The 19,146-nt window shown below is 57.2% G+C and overlaps 7 protein-coding genes across 7 annotated transcripts; 2 read left to right on the top strand and 5 right to left on the bottom strand.

Moving 5' to 3' along the window:
- Positions 1-77: 77 nt before the first annotated feature.
- On the bottom strand, positions 78-6,416 carry BDY17DRAFT_302238 (uncharacterized protein). Its single transcript, XM_033734372.1, has one exon. The coding sequence runs from the start codon at positions 6,131-6,133 to the stop codon at positions 536-538; it is 5,598 nt and encodes a 1,865-aa protein (XP_033587261.1). The 5' UTR covers positions 6,134-6,416; the 3' UTR covers positions 78-535.
- Positions 6,417-6,501: 85 nt separating this feature from the next.
- Positions 6,502-9,203, bottom strand: BDY17DRAFT_302236 (glutamine-dependent NAD(+) synthetase). The gene is made up of 2 exons (XM_033734371.1): positions 7,051-9,203; positions 6,502-6,981 (listed from the first exon to the last, which is right to left on the bottom strand). The coding sequence occupies exons 1-2, from the start codon at positions 9,133-9,135 to the stop codon at positions 6,940-6,942; spliced, it is 2,127 nt and encodes a 708-aa protein (XP_033587260.1). The 5' UTR covers positions 9,136-9,203; the 3' UTR covers positions 6,502-6,939.
- Positions 9,204-9,357: 154 nt separating this feature from the next.
- On the top strand, positions 9,358-11,020 carry BDY17DRAFT_255387 (S-adenosyl-L-methionine-dependent methyltransferase; the record flags this gene model as incomplete). Its single annotated transcript, XM_033731528.1, has 3 exons — positions 9,358-9,468; positions 9,521-10,759; positions 10,829-11,020. 3 exons carry the CDS (start codon positions 9,358-9,360, stop codon positions 11,018-11,020), a joined length of 1,542 nt encoding a protein of 513 aa, XP_033587259.1.
- A 209-nt stretch (positions 11,021-11,229) lies between these two features.
- BDY17DRAFT_198066 (uncharacterized protein) lies at positions 11,230-12,321 on the bottom strand. The gene is made up of 3 exons (XM_033730073.1): positions 12,261-12,321; positions 11,911-12,175; positions 11,230-11,843 (listed from the first exon to the last, which is right to left on the bottom strand). The coding sequence occupies exons 2-3, from the start codon at positions 12,112-12,114 to the stop codon at positions 11,439-11,441; spliced, it is 609 nt and encodes a 202-aa protein (XP_033587258.1). The 5' UTR covers positions 12,115-12,175; positions 12,261-12,321; the 3' UTR covers positions 11,230-11,438.
- Positions 12,322-12,403: 82 nt separating this feature from the next.
- Positions 12,404-13,347, top strand: BDY17DRAFT_302231 (uncharacterized protein). The gene has a single exon (XM_033734370.1). The coding sequence runs from the start codon at positions 12,445-12,447 to the stop codon at positions 12,937-12,939; it is 495 nt and encodes a 164-aa protein (XP_033587257.1). The 5' UTR covers positions 12,404-12,444; the 3' UTR covers positions 12,940-13,347.
- Positions 13,348-13,585: 238 nt separating this feature from the next.
- Positions 13,586-13,950, bottom strand: BDY17DRAFT_326569 (uncharacterized protein; the record flags this gene model as incomplete). Its single annotated transcript, XM_033737535.1, has 3 exons — positions 13,586-13,616; positions 13,684-13,814; positions 13,891-13,950. 3 exons carry the CDS (start codon positions 13,948-13,950, stop codon positions 13,586-13,588), a joined length of 222 nt encoding a protein of 73 aa, XP_033587256.1.
- A 729-nt stretch (positions 13,951-14,679) lies between these two features.
- Positions 14,680-19,052, bottom strand: BDY17DRAFT_326568 (pyruvate carboxylase; the record flags this gene model as incomplete). Its single annotated transcript, XM_033737534.1, has 9 exons — positions 14,680-14,907; positions 14,961-16,253; positions 16,318-16,330; positions 16,395-17,277; positions 17,335-17,340; positions 17,565-17,612; positions 17,664-18,525; positions 18,616-18,635; positions 18,695-19,052. The coding sequence occupies 9 exons, from the start codon at positions 19,050-19,052 to the stop codon at positions 14,680-14,682; spliced, it is 3,711 nt and encodes a 1,236-aa protein (XP_033587255.1).
- Positions 19,053-19,146: the final 94 nt, after the last annotated feature.

The raw sequence follows: 19,146 nt of genomic DNA, 5'->3' as shown, positions 1-19,146 counted from the left end.
GTCGATCAACAGAATGTACGAACTCACGCGAGGGGCGATCGTAAATGTAGCGAATCGGCAGACTGCAGAGAATGTCTACTGTCACATATGTCTCATACTGATTTCTTACGACGACGACTCTTCTATACATTACAGCAACGGCCCGCGGCATGTGTAAGGAGCGTCCCACTCACTACGGATACTGTATGCCATTTCACCGTCGTTCTTCCGCCCGCAAGCAAAACCAAATCGGATCAAAGCCCGATGTTCCAGACACCAAAACTTTATAGCCCGTTTCTCGGTCGCTAGTATACCTGGACACTCCAATGCCCTCACTCAGGCGAGAAAGCCCTGGAGAAATTCAAACCCCAGAACACCATCGCTATTTCGACACGCGAGAGAAAAAGCGCTGGACCAGGGGGTAGAACGAAGATGAATGTGGCGCAAAAGCGCGCAATGGTTGTTTGGTCGACGGAAGGCTCACGGCCGACTTGTTCCGACGAAAGGAAAAATGCCGGCGTATCATATTCTCCTCTCTCGGCGGTGCACAGGGCGACTAATCCCTGTCGGAGGACAAAATGACAAAGTGCTGTTCCCAGATCCAGCCGACGGTATTGCTGGCATCGTCCTGGTTCTTCGCCAGCCAGAGCTCACCCTTTTGCGCAACAACGTCAAAGACTTCGCCCTGGACGTAGGTCAGATAGGGGTACCCAGCTTCCCTGCGAGTCTTGTCGATGCTGAACTCGAACAGACTCGCACAGACGAAGAGCACGGGAGTGTCATCTGGCGCAGGTTTCGGAGAGCTGAGTCGCGCGGAGTCGGGAATGTCTTGGGGGAGGGCGGACGAGAAGATGTTGGAGAAGCGATGGTCTTCCGGTTGTTCTGGTCGAGCAGTGAAGTATGTGGCGCCGGAGAACGGTCTTGGACTGCGTGGACTGCGTGGCTGATCGGCACTGACACGTGCAGGAAAGAATGGCGCTACCTGTGTTGAAGGTAGGTTGGCTGTGGAGGGTCTGCTGGATTGCGAAGCTACATCACCGCCGCCGTGAGACCAAAGTCCCTTGGCAGACATGCCCGAATCCACGGTTTGCAGGGAGGGCCGACCATTGGAAAGAGCGGAGTTCGATCTTGCGCGGCCATCATCGTACGGATAGCCAAGAGTGTCCAGGCCAGGCACATATCCACTGCTTTGCCGCTTGTGGCTTGCCGACGAGCTCGGGATAGGGGAAGCGTCACCCCCACTAGACACGGTGCGGTTCCCACTGCCCATGGTAGATGGTCGCTTCCAGGACGATCCATCATCTACCGTTGACGCTGGAGACAGGAAGTTTGCCGACTCTGCCAGCAACGCTCCGTTGCAGATGCCAAGAGATAGGAGGCGTCCCTTGACCATGTCGTAATCCGGGCGGAAGCATAGCTCGATCTGCGAGATGCTACTTGGGATGTCTGCAGCCTCGAGGATGGGTCGCAACTTCCTCTCCCACGCGTTGTACCAAGTGACCTGGACGTCGAGGAAGCAGTTGAGACAGCCTTGGACGAGACTGGCGGTCAAACTGTACAGCTTGGGCAGTTCGATCTTCAGTTGGTCGTTTAGCGCCTCATACATGTCTGACGCCTCGATTGCCTTCTTATCCGGCTTCTCGCCCCGCTTCTCGATGGCTTTGCATTTGGCGTAATCCACAATGCGCTTCTTACGATTGTTAATCGCATTCTGTGGTCCTTCGTGGAGCTTGATACACATGACCATGGGTCCAATGACGCGCTTGTTGACGGCGGCCTTGTGCTCGGAGAAGGCGACTGACGTGAGCTCTCGAATAGTCTGGCCATACTTGCGCCATTTGCTGTCAAGCTCTGGAACGGGACTGATGGCAACATCGGCGAAGAAGTCGAGGGCGTGGGCGTAGTTGTTCATCTGATCGACAGCCTTTTGGATGCGATTCATGTAGTCCTGCACGTCGCGCATGCAAATTTGCAGTCGGATGAAATGGCCGCCAAACTTGTGGGCAAGCTCATCGAATTCCGTGTCTTGATAGGCTTCGGCGATGCCCACGCGCTCCTTGAGCTTCTCCGTCCGTCGGCCAAAGGCTTTTGCAATGCCGCTTCGCACGTCGGATTCCTTGCGCTTCCGATTGACGATCTGGTCGACGAGATCCGCTCGCTTTTTGGCGTCGTTGATGCGAGTCAACATGCTGATAGAATCTTGTGCAGCAGTCTTGAGTGCCTCTCGATCTGGGTGACCGGGCGGCGTTGTATCAAGCAGCAGCTGCAAGAGCATGGGATATTTCGCGGCTCGCTGGGTTGGCTTGACCAGCAATGAATCCAAATCCCAAGCACTCGTGATATCGCTTGCATTGTTATGGCACTCGTCGAGCCAACATTTCACAGCTGGAGCGTTTCGCAGTGCCGCGAGACGTCGATTTGCTGCATCGTGGTTCTTCAAGTAGACGCTGTAGACTTGCTCCATGTCCGCCAGATTGCGCAGGAAAGCTTGGCCAATCGTGGACGCCCGATCTTTGTCGTTGTCAATCCCATCAGAAGCGTGTCCGCGACCATCGTTTTGCGTGGTTGGCGAAGTCCCGTGCTTATTGGCCCAGCCCTTTTTCAGAGGTACATATACAGGCGCTGCCGCCTTGCGAAGCTCGTCGTAGAAGTGCAGAGAGAAGCGCTCGACGTCATCACAATTGCTAAACAAGGTCTTTTTGTCTTCAGCTGAAAGCACGTCCGGGACGGCAGTGGCTCTGTAGATATCCTCGATGATCTTGAGATCCTGGTGATACGTGTTCTCCGTGTCAAGCAGCTCTCGAATGACATGTCGCCGCTTGCGTAGCCGCTTCTGGTCTGGAGATTGCGACGTAGTCCGAGCCAGTGTCGTTTGGCTGTCACCGTTCGTGTCCATGGAGCTTTGTCGCATCGACTCGGCAAATGAAGTGACAGAGTCGGAGCCGGGCAGGACAGGGGCACCGGTAGCACGCTGGCTGTCGACCGAGGGTCGCGAGGATCCCGACTGTCCCCAGACAGCCTTCCTAACAGCAGGCGACATCTCGCTAGAAGCACGCTCGGAGTACGCAGCTGGGATCGGCGGGACTTCCGGAAGCGCAAACGGCAGATGTGAGGCTGAGGCAGAAGCCTGCGGGGGAAGTGGTGGCGGCGCGAATGCAGGCTTAGGAGGCACTGACGAGGATAGAGGGGGCTGTGATGGCTGCGCATGATCTTCCATCAAGCCGAGGCCAGCGAGGTCAAGGTTGCCGGTGGTCGATATCCGCAAGCCTCTGGCGAAGTCGTGCGGGAGGGTCTCGCTGTCCGCTCCAACGCTCGATCTCGGCGTATACCCGATGTCTTTCGGGGGTGGCTCGGGCCTCTCTGGGCTGTCTGCGCCGTTCAACTGAAGGTACTGGCTCCGCTGCCTGCGCTCCCATGCCGCATCTGCCTTTCGAACCTTCACATGGAACTCGTCGCCCGTCTCGTCGCCGGTTTCGGCGTCGCCTTCATCGTGGCTTGAACTGGTATAGACTAAAGCCGTGCCGCTATCCTGGAAGAACTCCCACCCGACAGGAGTATCAGGCGTGACCGCAGGAATGTCGAAGGGACTTGGTTGCGGGGTGTGGACTTCCTGCATCTCTCGCCCGGGTTGATGCTCTTGCTGGCTATTCAAAACGCTGTCGAGAAGGTTTTGAATCATGAATCCATTTGAGCCTTCATTGGCGGATACACGCTGTAGGTCGACCATATGCTTCTGGACATGCTCGACCATCTCGGCCGTGATGGTGCCTGTAGACTTGTAATGGCGCAGCAGTCGCGCAATGTCGCCTTCTGAGCCGTCGGGCTCGTCCACATTGTGTGCTGCAGACTGCAAGTCCGACGCTCGCATGGTGTCCCGGCGCGGTCGAGGTTTTCGTGGAGTTTCATACTGATCGTCTTCCACATCTCCGTGGTCTTGATCGTCAATAGGAGAAGCACCGTCTTGCTGATGCGCGAATGCTGTTCGCTCATACTCTTGCACATCCGGGGAGTGGGAGGGTATTTCGCGGGCCCGGTCCTGGTTGTGGAACGCCCACGGCTCGTCGAGCATAATCTTAATAGACCCTGCGACACTTTGTAGACCCTGGCCAAGGCCCCATCTGTCCTCCAGGTCGGAAGGGTTGTCCTCACTAGAAGGCGGCGCGCTATGATCTGCATCTCCGCCATCGCCATCCGATTGGCTTGTCCTCGACGTGCTGCGCTCGCGCATGCGCAAGACATTGTCCAAGACGCTTGGACTGGGCAAGGAGTCTGCGTGGTCGTCAGGGGGCGACAAGGTAGTATTCAGGTCTGTGGGCTTAGCCGACGGAGGCTGATAGACGGCAGATGTAAGCAAGGTGTGCTGATCTGTGTCCACCGGTATGCCAAGCACCGGGCTGTCTTCGACTTCGAACTCGGTGCCAGTCGTGCGCTCGGTGGAGGCAGTCATAGGTTCGGGCTCGTGGACAGGTCGCAGGGCGGCGGAGAGAGTATCAACAGTCAATCCGCCGGGCGTCGGCCAACCACCCGGCACCGATTCAGTCTTGTTCAGCTCTGGCCCATCGTCTTGCGCCCCACTTTGCGCACCAGTCTCTGCTTGATCTTTCGAAGCTTGCCGCGACCGGCTTTTCGCCCGGAGACTCTCGAGCGACCTGCTTCCTTCCAGGTTTTGGGAGATGGCTTTCTGAATCCTGGCCCTCCGCTCCTCGAAATTGATCTTTTCGAGCTCCGGGATTTTACGTCTTGATCGTTCTTGATGCGCATCGTAAGGCTTGCCCAGCCACTGCTCACTTGGTGTCCGAGAATCTCGCATGACAGCTGGGCCGGGAAAGTACTCGCCCGCTCTTGCCCTGCTTGCAGAGGTGGATGCTTGGCTCACTGGTTGCCGAGGTCGGGATGAACGCAGAGGAGGAGACAATTTCGGCAACGGCGCCACTATCTTTGCGGACAAAGATTGTCCACTGGCGGCTGTGGGTAGAGATGGAGCTTGGTAGTGGGGTCTGGGGAGATCGGATGTGAGATTGTTCTCCTTTCCCGTCGTTGGCAGCTTGCGCGTGGGCGATTTTGAAAGTCGTCTGCGGGTGGGAGAGGAGTTTGGCAAGGCTGGAACGGATCTTGAGTGGGTGCCAGAGAAGGCCGGTGGATCGCGAGACACGCGACGGCTGCTAATAGGGATGCGGGAAGAAGATGAAGTGGCATATCTTGTGCCAGAACTGGGGGGTGTTGGATAGGAGCCCAGCACACGTTGCTGTCGGTTGTCCGGCAGAGCATCCATCTCACTCCGACTTCGCTTGTGCGTCAAATTATGATGTCCTGGAGCGGGCAAGGCAGTCGCTGGTGCCGGTTGCAGAATGTCCTGATGTGACTGACTCCGCCCACGGCCAAACGCTGTGGTTCCTTCACTCGACCTGCGATGAGATTCAGTGAATGCAGGCAAGTAGCCGTAGCTGCCGATATCGAAGTTGCCGTTCCACCTTCCATCGGATGTGATCTCTCCAAACAGCGGTGCAGATGTCAGATAGCCTGCGGATTCGGGAGTGTCTTGCGTTTTCTTTGGGCTGGAGACCATTCGGGGCGCGTCGTTCGCGGTTGTGAACGAAGTGGTGGATCCAAAAGAGCTCAACGTTTCAAAGGAGGTCAGGGGGCTTTTCACCGGCGATCTTGGGTGTCCAACTCTTGACTTTTGTAGTTTTCGAGGGCCATCTTTCGTCGGCGACTTGGTGGGGGAGCGCGGAGAAACGTGCGCAGAGTTCTTGCTCACCCCCGGACGACGGTATTTATCTGGAACGGAGCGCAGCGTGAGAGGTGCATATGGTCCCCCGCGTACAAAGTGTCCTGCTTGATCGAACTGGCTTGCAATATTTTTGACAGATCCAGAAGGAACGAGGACGGGGGTGGACTTCGCGTTGGACAAGGGCAGAGGATATTGAGGGGTCGTGGAGGGTAGATGCGAATGGGCGTCAGACGTGGGCAGCTGCGACGTTGACTGGGAGGAAGCGGCAGTCGGGGAGGCGAGAGGAGTATCTCCAGTAGGGTAGAAGTATTCGTGTGCGCTGATGGGGCCAGAGGTGGCGCTCATGAGAGGAGGGGAGGAAGTGGTGCTGCGCAGGCTATCATTGTCGCCGCCCCAGGTGGAGGAGGGGCCATTCCCAGACATTTGGGCCGTCTCGCGGTCATCGCATGCTGAAGCTGATGTCGAAGCGGGCAAGCAGTGGGTGCGGCGCCGCTCAGCCTTCCGTGACGATCGTTGCGCGGTCGAAGGATGCTGCCAAGGACCAGGCTTCACGCCCGTGTCGCACAAGTCCAGCGGCTGTGGGAGGTGGTGTGGTGCGGAGCGCGTGTGGAGGGGCGCCAGAGGGTGTTTACGAGATGCTTGCGCGCCGCCACGGCTCACGTGGAGCAATTGTTTCGCGTGGGGTCGAGAGAGGGGATGGTGGAGGTGGTGGTGGTGTGGTTGCAGACGGTCGTCACTTTGGTCGTGATTCCTTGGAAAGGAACACGGCAAGACGGGACCCACTGCGACTAGTGCGAAACTCTATTGCGATTCCGAGATTTATTAATAAACGTCGCGTCGGCAGAGCATTGTCGCCTTCAGACATGTCAAACACTTAACAGTCCCTGTTAACACTGATTTGATCGCTGATGCGTCCCTGCCGCGCCTCCTGGCCGCATCTGATCCGTCAAGCCGGGGGCTTGAGGCGTGCCACATCCGCCATGTTCGCCTCGTCTGCCGGCCATGTCCATCGGTGGAATTCTGATAGGTCTCATGCAGGAGAGCGCGGTGCGACACCCAACCAGCCTTTCAGCCTCGCACAACCGTTTCATGCGCGCATGACCTCAGGCAAAGTTTGCCCCCTCGCATTGCATCTGCAGTCGAAGCCATCGTACCACCCATCCCGAACATTCCAGACTCACCGACATGCGCTGGTGTAACTATTGGCCGCTGTTGATAAACTACCGCTTTCATCTGCTATCGGAGCCGAATCCGGCCTCACCCTCTTCCATCTTCGCACGCGTTAGCCTTGTTCTTGTCTGTGAAGCAGAAGACACCACAGGAAGCAGGACCCAACTCACCTTCTTCAGCAGGTTCTCGATCTTGCGATGCTCAAACGTAAAGGCCGGGTACAGGAATGGCCGGAGATCGTATCGGTTGTCGTCGGGCGTGTAGGACTCCAAGTACAGGCCGGGAGTCATCGTGGTCATCTTGTGCCGGTTGATGGCGTAGTAATACATGAAGCTCCTCACCTTCTCGTACACCTTGCGGGGCTCCATGTGTCCGCTCCAGTCCACCACCAGCCGCTCAAACATGCCCACCGTGCCGAGTTTGAACGTCTTGCGCAGCCGGCCGAGCACGCTGAGTTCGTCGTATGTGAAGCCCATGTCTTCCTCATCGCTCTGCACGTAAGTCTCCGTGATAGGCTCGAGTTCGGCGGTGGGCACGGCGTCGAGAAATTCACCGAGAATGGGCAGATGGAAGTTGTCCTCTGCCCATTTGATGAAGCGCTTCAAATCCGTCTTGGAGATGCCTCCGATGGGGTTGATGTCGGCGGACGAGCAGTCGTACTTTGTGAGATAGCCTCGTAGACATTCGTCGACATTGGCGGAGCCGAGGATCAGGAGGCCGCCCGAGCCGCCGCGAGCGCTCGGGATAAGTTGACCAAGGGCATATGTCAAGACCATGCGAGAGCGTGACTGGAAGTTCTGCAGAGCCAGGTTCTCCGAATTCGAGCCTCCATGCACCTTGAACTTTGGCTGGTAGTCCAGAATGCCCGTCACCACAGTGTGCAGCGCCTCGACCATCTTATCGATGTTGGTGTCGATGTGGTACGAGCCAATTGCCTCGGCCAGCTCTTTAGCTCTGCCGCGTGTCTCCTTGGACGATTGCTGTTTCATACCCATGAAGCATGTCGTAAAGATCTTGTGGCAGAACTGCTCTGCGCTCAGGTCTTGGGGATCTTGACCGCTCAGTCGCTTGGCGTCATTGATCACGATCTGGTTGCCCGCTTTGATCTCGGCGACCACAAGTCGGCACATGCTGTACACAATGGTGGCAGTGGCGCAGCTGTCGATTCCTCCGCTCAATGGAACAATGTAGCCAGCAGCCTTTGATCGCCTCAGGTAGTCCCACATCCAGCAGGCCGGTCCCAGCGCAATCTCCTCCTCCGGCAGATGGTATCGGGGTTCAATGGCCTCTGCAAGTCGAGTCCTGGGATCTAGCATATCGGATGCCTTGCAAAGCATGTAGTCGACTTGGATCCGCTCGAGTCTCTGCACATCCGGCTGATTCGCCTGCATGCCTCGACTGCGCGACGTGCGCCAGGCCCAAATCTCGTCGAGATCGACGAGGGCAGTCAACACTTCGACGTCTCGGAGAGAAAACTGAGAGCCTTGTGCCAATACCTTGCCTGAATTGAGAATCAAGGCACAACCGTCGTAGTACAGTCGGTCTCCGTCACAGCCGCGTTGGTTGGAGTACATGTAAACGCCGCCAGTCTTTGCGGTAGCCTCTGTGATCAGATTGATGCGGGTGTCGAGCTTGCGTAGTTCATGGTGGCTGCCACTAGAGTTCAAGATGATTTCGATGCCCGCAAGGCTGTACAAGGAATGCGGGGAGTTGGGCGTCCACAGCTCCTCGCAGGTCTCCGACGCGAACGAGCCGTCAAGCGCCTCGAAGGCGACCTCGCCGATGCGACATCGCCTCTGTTTCGACGGCAGTCGCTGGATGACTGGCGGAAGAGTGTAGTCGTCAACTCGACCGCGGGGCCAGGGAGAGAAATATCGCATCTCACGAAAGTTGCCGTCATTGCACAGATCCAACTTGGGACGGATGGCAAGCACTTGGCCGTTCAATGCAATCACACGCGCATTGTAGCTGCAGCCACGATGCTGGATCGGCAGACCCAGATCGATGATGATGTCTTGACATTCCTCGTGCGCCAAGATCTCTGCGACAATGTCCCACGAGTTGGCGTAGACATCATTCTCCAGCCAGTGATCTAGCAAGCCGTAGCCCGGGATACACAATTCCGGGGTGAGGATGATTGATGCCCCGGCGTCTTTGGCCTGCCGGACGGCCTCGAGGATGCGGTCACGATTTCCGTCGTAGTCGAGAGACCATTGATTGAGCTGGGATGTTGCGAGCACACATTTCCTCGTCATGTTGCCCGCACGGTCAGGGCAATGTCGACGGAATAGACGTGTTTGCAACGAGGTATGGGTGATGTGTGGTTGTCTCAGGCACGCAGCACGCCTCGCCAAAATGCAGGGTCCATTCTCAAACGGGAAGGACCCGCTGTCCGAGCGTCCTCAGCACAAGAAATTCTGTAGACGACTCCGGGCACTTCTCTTGCTCTGCCATTGCATAGCCAATCCTCATCCACCATGGCTAACGACGACCGTGCCGTGTCCGAGGACTCGTTCGAGTTCATCGAGACCCCTGCTGCTCCCTCGCCCGCACCGGAGGCGCAAGATTATGGAGTCCGAACCACCTCTGTAAGATTCCAATCACCACAGCAGCAGAGGCACATCACTGACACCTCCGCAGTACCCGGCCATCAAAAACGCCCCCGTGCCCGCCGATGGCCCAGGCAGCGAGAACTTCAACAATCTGCTCCTCTTCACCCTCCTCGCCGCCATCCCTGGCTACTTCACCTGGCAACTCCGCGGCGGCCTCATCACATGGATCATCCTCGCCCTCCTGACCGCCATCCCCATCCTCGTGGCCTTCTGGACCATTGCCTCGTCCATGTCACCGCGCCTCAACGAGAAGGCGCGGTATGCCGGAGCACCCATCGAGCACTACCTCGAGTTCAAGAGCGAGGCCGACAAGAAGAAGTATCGAGGCAAGAACCGCATCCCCATGGAGACCTTCCACGAAAAGTACTTTGCGGGCGAGGTCGACTTCAAGGGCGATGCTCTGGAAGTGATGGAATACCGTCACGACTGGGCCAACTTCCGCTTCACCCTGTCGCTCTTCTGGTTCTTCCTGACCGGCATGATGCCCGAGGTCATCATGCACACGCGCTCGCAAGACGAAGAGCAAGTGCGCGACCACTACGACCGCGGCGACGACTTCTACGGCTGGTTCCTCGGGCCCCGCATGATCTACACCTCCGGCATCATCTCCGACATCAACCACGAGGAGAGCCTGGAGCAACTGCAAGACAACAAGCTCGGCATTGTGTGCGAGAAGATCGGCCTCAAGGCCGGGGAGCGCCTGCTCGACATCGGCTGCGGCTGGGGCACGCTCGCCAAGTTTGCGTCGGTCAACTACGGCGCACAGGCCACGGGCGTGACGCTGGGCCGCAACCAGACGGCCTGGGGCAACAACGGTCTCCGCAAAGCCGGCATCGGCGAAGAGCAAAGCCGCATCCTCTGCATGGACTACCGCGACATTCCCGTGCCCGAGGGCAGGTGGAACAAAATCACTTGCCTCGAGATGGCGGAGCACGTGGGCGTGCGGCACTTCAGCACCTTTCTGCGCCAGGTGAACGACATGCTCGACGACGACGGCGTCTTCTTCCTGCAGATCGCCGGGCTGCGCAAGAGCTGGCAGTACGAGGATCTGATCTGGGGCTTGTTCATGAACAAGTACATCTTCCCCGGCGCCGATGCGTCCACGCCGCTTGGCTGGTTCGTGGATTCGCTCGAGGGCGCGGGATTCGAGGTCAAGGGCATTGACACGATTGGCGTTCATTACTCGGCGACGCTGTGGCGCTGGTATCGCAACTGGATGGCAAACAAGGACAAGGTGGTTGCGAAGTACGGCAACAAGTGGTTCAGGGTGAGTTTCCGGCCCAACTCGTTGCAATTTAATATGACGTGGCAAACGCTAATCACGTGCACGATGCAGATATGGGAGTACTTCCTCGCATACAGCACCATCATCTCCCGACAGGGCAGTGCGACGTGCTACCAGATCACGCTGGTCAAGAACATCAACTCGACGCATCGCATCGAAGGGGTGGGCAGCCAATACAGCCTCAAGGGCGCACTGGACGCCAGCCGGGCGGCGGGCAAGTCATTCTTCCCGGGAACGAAATGATTTTAATGCCGGTGGTCCAGCAAGGTGGGAAGTAGACGCGGGGGTTATTGAGAAGCACAGATGGACTGGTGGACGGAGTATAGAAAGGTTGCAGACTTGACGTGGGAAACGCAGCGACATATTGTATGAAATGGCAAAAGTGCGATTCAATGCTTCGAGAGAGAGAGACGCTTGTAATTAGTCGTGCCTGGTGGCGATTAAAACTGCATGCATGCAAAGGCACAATATTTCCAGCCCCACCACACGCTGGAAAGCGGCAGGACGAAAGCAATTGCTAGCAGACAATGCATCGTGAATAGACTACGCGCGCGCGTTACCTCGTGAACCGCATACCCCATGGAAGCCCTCCTACTCATGACATGACAATCCATGCATCCCCTCTTGCTCCCCCTCCCATCACAGATGCAAACGGCCAAGCTTAGAGAGCAAGGCCGAATGCAGCAAGCATGCCACCGGCCAGGAGCTGGGTGCCGTAGCTGCTTGCGAAGTTGGTAGCGGCCGCGAGGCCCTTGGAGCTGGAGGTGGAGGAGGACTGCGATCCGCTGGTGGCCGCGGCGGTTGCGGAAGAAGTGCTGACGGAGCTGGACGAGGAGCCGCTGCCGCTGCCGCTGCCGCTGCCGCCGCCGGAGGTGCCGACGGCACTAGCGTTCTTGGAGCCGCAGGTGACGGACAAGCAGGCCTGCTGGGCGGTCAAGTCCATTTCGTTGTTCTCGATGCAGTTGGCCTTCCACTGCGTGCAGACGAAGAAGGGGAGGGTCTGTTGGTAGGAGGAGATGTTGGGGTGGGAGCCGTCGGTGCAGGTGCAGACGTAGGTCAGGTCGTTCTGGACAGAGTGTTAGCAGGGTAATGGCTCGGAAGATGGAAACGGAGCCGTGACGATTGAGACTTACGGGGTTGCAAGTGTTGGGGTAAGCCTGGCCGCCGCAGATCTGGGGGCAGGTGATCATCTGCGAGCTACACCATGTGTCCCGCTGGCTGATGGGAACTTGGCTGGCGGTGATGTTGAGGGGCCCGGAGGTGGTGTAGTTGAGCGTTTGTGCGCTGACGAGGCCGGCGAGGGCGGCGGTGGCGACGAGGAGGGTGGAGGAGAACATATTGATGTTGAGTGCGAGGTTGATGGGGAGTGGTGCTGGCAGTCGGAGATATGTATGGGAGCTGGAGTCAACGCGTAAGCTTCGGTCCAGGTGTGTGTGGATGGCGTTGTGCCACCGAGGGAGGAGGGGCAGGCCGATGAACTCACCTCTAGCAAACTTGTCGTTGCGTCGCCGGGATGGAGGAGGGCTGGATGAAATACTTGTTCAGCTCGCTGGTGCAGACGGTTGGAGGGAGAACGGGGGTGGCGAAGAGGAAGAGGGTGGAAGGGCGAAGATGGCGGGCAGGTGAATGGCACAAAGCAGGTCGATACTTTTAAACTTTTTGGGAGCATGGGCCTCTGGGTCGCAGCTTCCACGGAAACTAGCCCCAACCTTAATTGCCAAAGTCAACTCGCGGCCAATGCAATGCAATCTCCACCCCCAATGCGTTGTATGGGGCAAATGAATGTGCTGTTCACCATGTCGACCCCGAGGGCAATGTCGACTCACTGCCGCCCGCTGTTCTGCCCTTCCGTCGGTGCCGTGGAGGAGACGGCAGGCGAGGGGTGGCAGGACGATCGCGACAGCGCGGAGGAGAAGTTGGGCCAGGCTAGGCTGCTTTCGGGTCTCCTCTCTGCCTTTCGGCCCTCCGAGACCCCTCATCGTCTCCCCAAGATAGACGCATCCGGCATGCATTACGAATGTCCAAGGCTTGCCCACCCGCTACCGCAACTACACGCCTCTGCCCGTGGGGCTTGGTATGCGTGTCCAGCACCCGCGCTCGCAGTCGGGTGGCGAACATTCTCGCCGCCGGGTCGAACGGCTTGGAATGCCCGTGGCTTGTGAACACCAAGCGCACCTACCTCTTGCTAATCCCAGCCATCATCACTGCACCAAGCCAGGCTTCGGCACATCCGCTATCCGATTTGAGCATCTTCCCCCAAGAAAATGCCTCTAGCGGCCGTTTGTATCGCTCCCGGGCCGAGGCTGGTTGCTTGCGCCCAAGATGGCCTCACACGGCCATATAGCCTGGAGCAACGTTCGACGTGTGCCGTGCCCTTCGAAGTACAGTATCTGCCGTGTCACGACGCTTCGACGCTTCGTGTGTTTCGCCACCCGGCAAAGCTCAAGCCTGCGTAAGCACAGGACGTATGTCAAACTTTTTTTCGTTTAAAGTTTTGGTCGATCTCAGAAAGTGGGAAGTAGATCTGCCTCTCATATCGCCCCAAGGTACATGGTACATCTATTTTAATTATCTAAGCACGTGCATCTTCTATGTATGCTCCGTTCAAAACCACCTGACTACCCTCGCGAACAAATTCTTGTGCCTTGGCTACATCTCCAACGCTCCGTAGGTTGGAGCCATTCTTGACGACTGAGGCATGCACCAAGGCATGCATAGGTAGGTGGCACTTGGGCCGTTGTTCTTGTCGCTTCCATCGTGTATTGCTCGTATCTTCATTCCGTCTACTCTCTCTCTTTCTCTCTTCTCTTACTTTGGATGTGTCGTGCCCTTGGTGAAGCTATGCAAATGGCCTCATCAGCATCGCATCGAGTCGCACACTCGACCTTGGACGCCATGGAACATACCTATCCCACATGCTCCCCAACGACCCGGGAGTCTTGGTCTGCTCCGTGAAACTCTGCCGATTCGCCTGCGCATTCTGTGCACCCGCTCCTCGCTTCATCTCCGTCAGGTTGGCGAATTTGGGCGCCGAGGCCTATGTCTTCGGGTCAGGCTTGATTCATTATATGTACGAGACAGCCATTCGACAAGGCCGTCCATCTCCGACTTACTCTGCGAACCGTATCATCCCCCGTGTTGGAATCGGATGCGGTGTTTTCGGGAGGTGCCATGATGTCTGCTGAATCTGCTTTCGTCGTAGTCTGTAGCGAAAGGAATTTGATGAAGAAGTTGGTGAGGGATGTAAAAAAATGTAAAGAATGGACTGAACACGTTGATTATATGAAACGCTCACCACTCTCTCGGTCGACTGACCGCACAAACATGGGTCTCGCACGTCATGGCCAGCCGACACACGTTGCACGCAAGCACAGGGAAGTGACACAGCCAGCTCTGACGCTGTCATTCATCCCCATATTCGTCCCGGATGGAGAGAGCAGAAGCGATGGGGTCCGGAGACGGGCCGGAGATCGAGAGCGGGCGATTGGCTACGAAGAGATCTCGAATCTCATCGGGCAACTCGAGCCAGACAGGCCCGGGACGAGGCCCGCTGAAGAGTGGGCGATGAACCGTCGAGATCTCGCTGGACTCTTGTGAGACTGGCCAAGCCTCCAAATTCCCCGGAGTCGTTTACGTCATGAAAGCACGCCGTCAAAATCCGCGACTACTTTGAGATCCAGTCTTCTCCAGGCGATCACGGGACGAGCATAATGACGAAGGACGCGCATGGACACCACACTCACCAGACTCTTCATCGGGATGTACTGTACAGTCGTAAGTAAGCAACGATGTTTTCAGAGAAACGATATCTTCAATGAACAAGAACATTACAAGTCTGTGCACCCTCCTTCCCCACGTTGCCAACGCCCTTCGCGTGCCATCGATATCCAGCAGACGGGGTATTACTCCTTCTTCTCTTCCTTCTTCTCCCCGCTCTCCTCCTTCTTGTCCCCACCTTCCTCCTTCTTCTCCTTACCCTCCTCCTTCTTCTCCTCAGCCCCCTCCTTCTTCTCCCCGCCCTCACCCCCTTTGCCAATCTTGCAGATGAGATCCTGGCTATCCACCGAATCGCCGTTCTTGACCGACAAGTCGGCCACCTTGCCGGAATGCGGCGCGCTGATGACCATTTCCTGCCCGAAAGAGTTAGCAACCGCACACCAATCAACACAACATCACAACGTACCATCTTCATCGCGCTCAAAATGGCAATCGGGTCGCCCTTGTTGACGTCGCTACCATCCTTCACCCGCACCTCCACCACCATGCCGCTCATCGGAGCTCCCACCTGGCTGCTGTCGGTCTGGTCGGCCTTGGCTCGTGCCTTGTTCTCCACGCTGGCCTTGTGATCCTCGATCGACACCTGGCGGATCTCGCCGTTCAGCTCGAAGAAGACCTCGCGCGTGCCCGTCTGCTCGCTCAATGGGCCCACGGCCAACATGCGGAGGATGAGCACTTTGCCCTTCTCCAGCTCCACGTTGAATTCCTCGCCCACCTCGGGCTTGTTGAGGAAGTATCTCGTCGGGAGCACCGAAAGGTCGCCGTACTGCTCCACAAAGGCACGGTAGTCCTCGTACACCTTGGAGTACATGACGTAGCTGGCGACGTCGTATTCCGACGTACGTCCGAACTGCTCCTTGACCTTCTTGCGCACGTCCTCGAAATCAATCGGCTCCAGGTACTCGCCCGGTCGCTTGTCCATCTTGCGGCGGTCACGCAGCACATGGCTGCGCAGGGGCTCGGGGAAGCCGCCGTACGGCTGGCCCATCAGACCCTCGAAGAATTCCAGCACAGACGATGGGAAGTCGAGCTGCTCGGCCTTGTCGATGGTGTCTTGGTAGCTCAAGTCGTTGGAGATCATGAACTGCGCAAGATCGCCCACAACCTTGGACGTAGGAGTGACCTTGACGATGTCTCCAAGAAGGTCGTTGGCCTCTTCGTACTTCTTCTTGACTTGTGCCCACTGCGAGCCCAATCCTTGCTGCGACGATTGGAAGATGAGATTGGTCAGCTGCCCACCTGGGATCTCATGTTCGTAGACTTCGGGGTCGGGTCCAAGAAGCCCGGCTTCGAAACCGGAGTAGTACTGGCGTACTTGTGCCCAATAGGTGTCCAACTGGCGGACCTGTTGATTCTCGAGGCCAGGGTCAAAGTCAGTGCCCTCGAGCGAGGCAATGATTGCGTTGATGCTGGGCTGGGAAGTCGTGCCAGACATGCTGTCCGTACAGGCATCCACGGCATCGGCGCCAGCGTAGGCGCAGGCCACCATGGAAGCCACTCCAGTACCGGCGGAGTCGTGCGTGTGCACGTGAATTGGCAGGTCGGGGTACTTCTTGCGAATGCCGCCAACCAGCTTGGTAGCAGCCGCAGGCTTCAAGACACCGGCCATGTCCTTGATACCGAGCACGTGTGCGCCCATCTTCACAATCTTGTCGACTAAGTCCATGTAGTACTCGTAGTTGTACTTCTTTTCGGGGTTCTGGGTTGTGCGCGTGAGTAAAATCGGGTTGCGAAAACAAAAGAAACTGAAGGAAAACACATACCAGCATATCGCCACTGTAGGCGAGAGTTAGCATATTTCGGACAGCGAATATCTTCTCCGTTCGACGAGTTCACTTACGAGTAGCACAGAGTTCCTTCGGCCACACCACCGGCCTTGAGAACGGCCTTGATGCCGACCTCGAGCTGGTTGACATCGTTCAGAGCATCGAAAACACGGAAAATATCCATTCCGGCCCGCTTGGCTTGCTCGCAGAAGTGGTAGATGGCGTTGTCCGGGAGGGAGGAGTATGCCACGCCGTTGGCTCCGCGCAGAAGCATTTGGAAGGGAATATTGGGGACCAACTTCCGCATCTTCCTCAGCCGGTCCCAGGGGTCCTCGTAGAGGAATCGCATGGCCACATCGAAAGTGGCACCACCCCAGTTCTCCAGGGCCCAGGCATTGCTCAGTGCATGGCTGGTCTCCTTGGCGATGTTGAGCATATCGATAGTACGCATCCTTGTCGCCAATAGGGACTGATGAGCATCACGCCACGTGGTATCCATCAACAAACAACCCTTGTTCTTTCGCACGGCCTTTGCAAAGGCCTCGGGACCTTGCTCGACGATGATGTTTCGCCATCCCTTGGTGCAAGGCTCCGACACATCAATCGGCTTGCCCTTCTTGTCGGTGAGCACCGGCTGGAGAATCTCGCCCTTGAACTTCGATTCACTCAATTGACCCTTGATCTGGCTGCCGTTGACGGCAAGGTCGCCGAGGTACATCAGCAGTTTCTGTGCACGGTTCTGGCTGCCGATGAGCGAGAAGAGCTCGGGCGTGTCGTCAATGAACGTGGTCCAGCAGGTGCCTTCGATGAAGGTCTCGTGCGAGAGGAGCGAGGTGAGGAAAGGGATGTTGGTCTTCAAGCCTCGGATACGGAACTCCACCAATGCTCGAAGCATCTTGCGGCGGGCGATTTCGTACGTGGAGCCGTGGCAGGAGACCTTCACCAGCATAGAGTCGTCTTAATTCATTTAGTAACATTGTCAGCGAAGGATGGGAAGTAATCCTAATATCTTACAGTAAGCTGTTCAAACGTTAGCTTGTGTCCATGATGAAAGCAGAGACAATAGAATTAGAGAAAGAGCTCGGGAGATTCCAGTGGTTGGAGACGGTTCACAACATCTCCAAGGCGAACGGTATTCGGGAGAGCCGTGGGAAGTAAGCTCAACACCATAGCCGCCCATCTCAACACGGAGATGTGGCGAGTCCGGCGGAGCAGCTCAGACAAGAAATGGAATTGCGACTTACGAGTGATGATGGAGCCTGAGAATCCATTTCCACCATCCAGACGAACACCTTGATCCGCGTCAGTACCATGAAGCCTATCTCGAGATCACACCAGCTTACCGTTGCCACCAGCAGAGCGGTAGACTTCAATCTTGCCAGCGTCCGGGCTGAAGTTTTGGGCGGGGTCTTCGGTGGTGATACGACACTGTACAGCGAAGCCACGGGTAGAGATACGATCTTGGGTCAGACCCAGCTGTTCCAGCGTGGCGCCAGCTGCGATCTGGATCTGTGCGGCCACAATATCGATGCCGGTGATTTCCTCGGTGACGGTGTGCTCGACCTGGATACGAGGGTTGACTTCGATGAAGAAGTAGCTCCCATCCTGATCGAGCAAGAACTCGGCGGTGCCGGCGTTGCGGTAGCCGGCAGACTTGGCGAGCTTCACTGCGTCGTTGAGGATGTTGTCTCGGACCTCTGGGGAGAGATCTTTGGTTGGAGCCAGCTCGACCACCTTTTGATGTCGTCGCTGCACCGAGCAGTCTCGCTCGAAGAGATGCACCACGTTGCCGTGATTGTCTCCCAGCAGTTGGACTTCAATGTGCTTCGGGCGGTACAAGAAGCGCTCCACGAAGACCGTTCCGTTGCCGAAAGCATTCTCGGCCTCGGATTTGGAGCGCTCAAAGCTATCCTTCAGATCTTCCTGCTTCCACACGACGCGCATGCCTCGCCCACCACCGCCAAAGGCGGCCTTGATGATGATGGGGAAGCCGTGCTCGTCGGTGAAGGACTTGGCGTCCTCGAACTTCTCAATGGGGCCAGGTGTGCCGGGGACGATGGGCACGCCGGCTTTTTGGGCGAGGGTGCGAGCGGACACCTTGTCTCCCAAGGCATTGATGGTTTTCCAGCTCGGTCCGACCCAGATCAGACCAGCCTCTTCTACTTTCCTGGCGAACTCTTCATTCTCGCTCAAGAATCCGTAACCCTAGTAATTTCAGAGTCAGTACACTGGCGACTGCGAGGAGTCATGACGAATGGGGCGCAGATCCATTGGACCCATTGGGGAGCTGCGTACGGGATGTATGAGCTGGACATCTAGCATTCACGTTAGGTACGAGCTCGAGGCTGAATGGCAATATAGCAATCTAGCTCACCATGCTCCTTGGCAATCCTGATGATCTCGTCTTGGGCCAGATAAGCCTGGACAGGCGAGTACTCTCCTCTCTTGCCAATGACATAGGCCTCGTCGGCCTTTTGGCGATGCATGGAGAGGCGGTCTTCGTGGCTGTAAATGGCGACGGTCTGGAGAGACAGCTCGTGGGCGGTACGGAAGATGCGGATGGGGATTTCGCCGCGATTGGCGACGAGGATCTTCTTGAGCTTCATGATGGAGCTGTTGGCACGCAGGCGGCGATGCACCTGGCTCTCGTCCTCGCCGTCGGGGTTGGGGGTGCCGGTGTCATGGTCATCGTCGTGGATGGCTTCCTCGCTGAGGGCATCCTCCTTCGACATGTTTGCGGCGTGGAATGGAGGAGGATGTGGTGCGAGGGAGGAGGCGGGTGGGTGGAAGGGTGAGGAGACGGGGGGAAAGGGGGGAAGAGGGCGC

This window comes from Neohortaea acidophila (genome assembly GCF_010093505.1).
Source record: "Neohortaea acidophila strain CBS 113389 unplaced genomic scaffold BDY17scaffold_9, whole genome shotgun sequence".
Lineage (NCBI taxonomy): Eukaryota > Fungi > Ascomycota > Dothideomycetes > Mycosphaerellales > Teratosphaeriaceae > Neohortaea > Neohortaea acidophila.
This window is presented reverse-complemented; position numbering and strand designations above follow the sequence as displayed.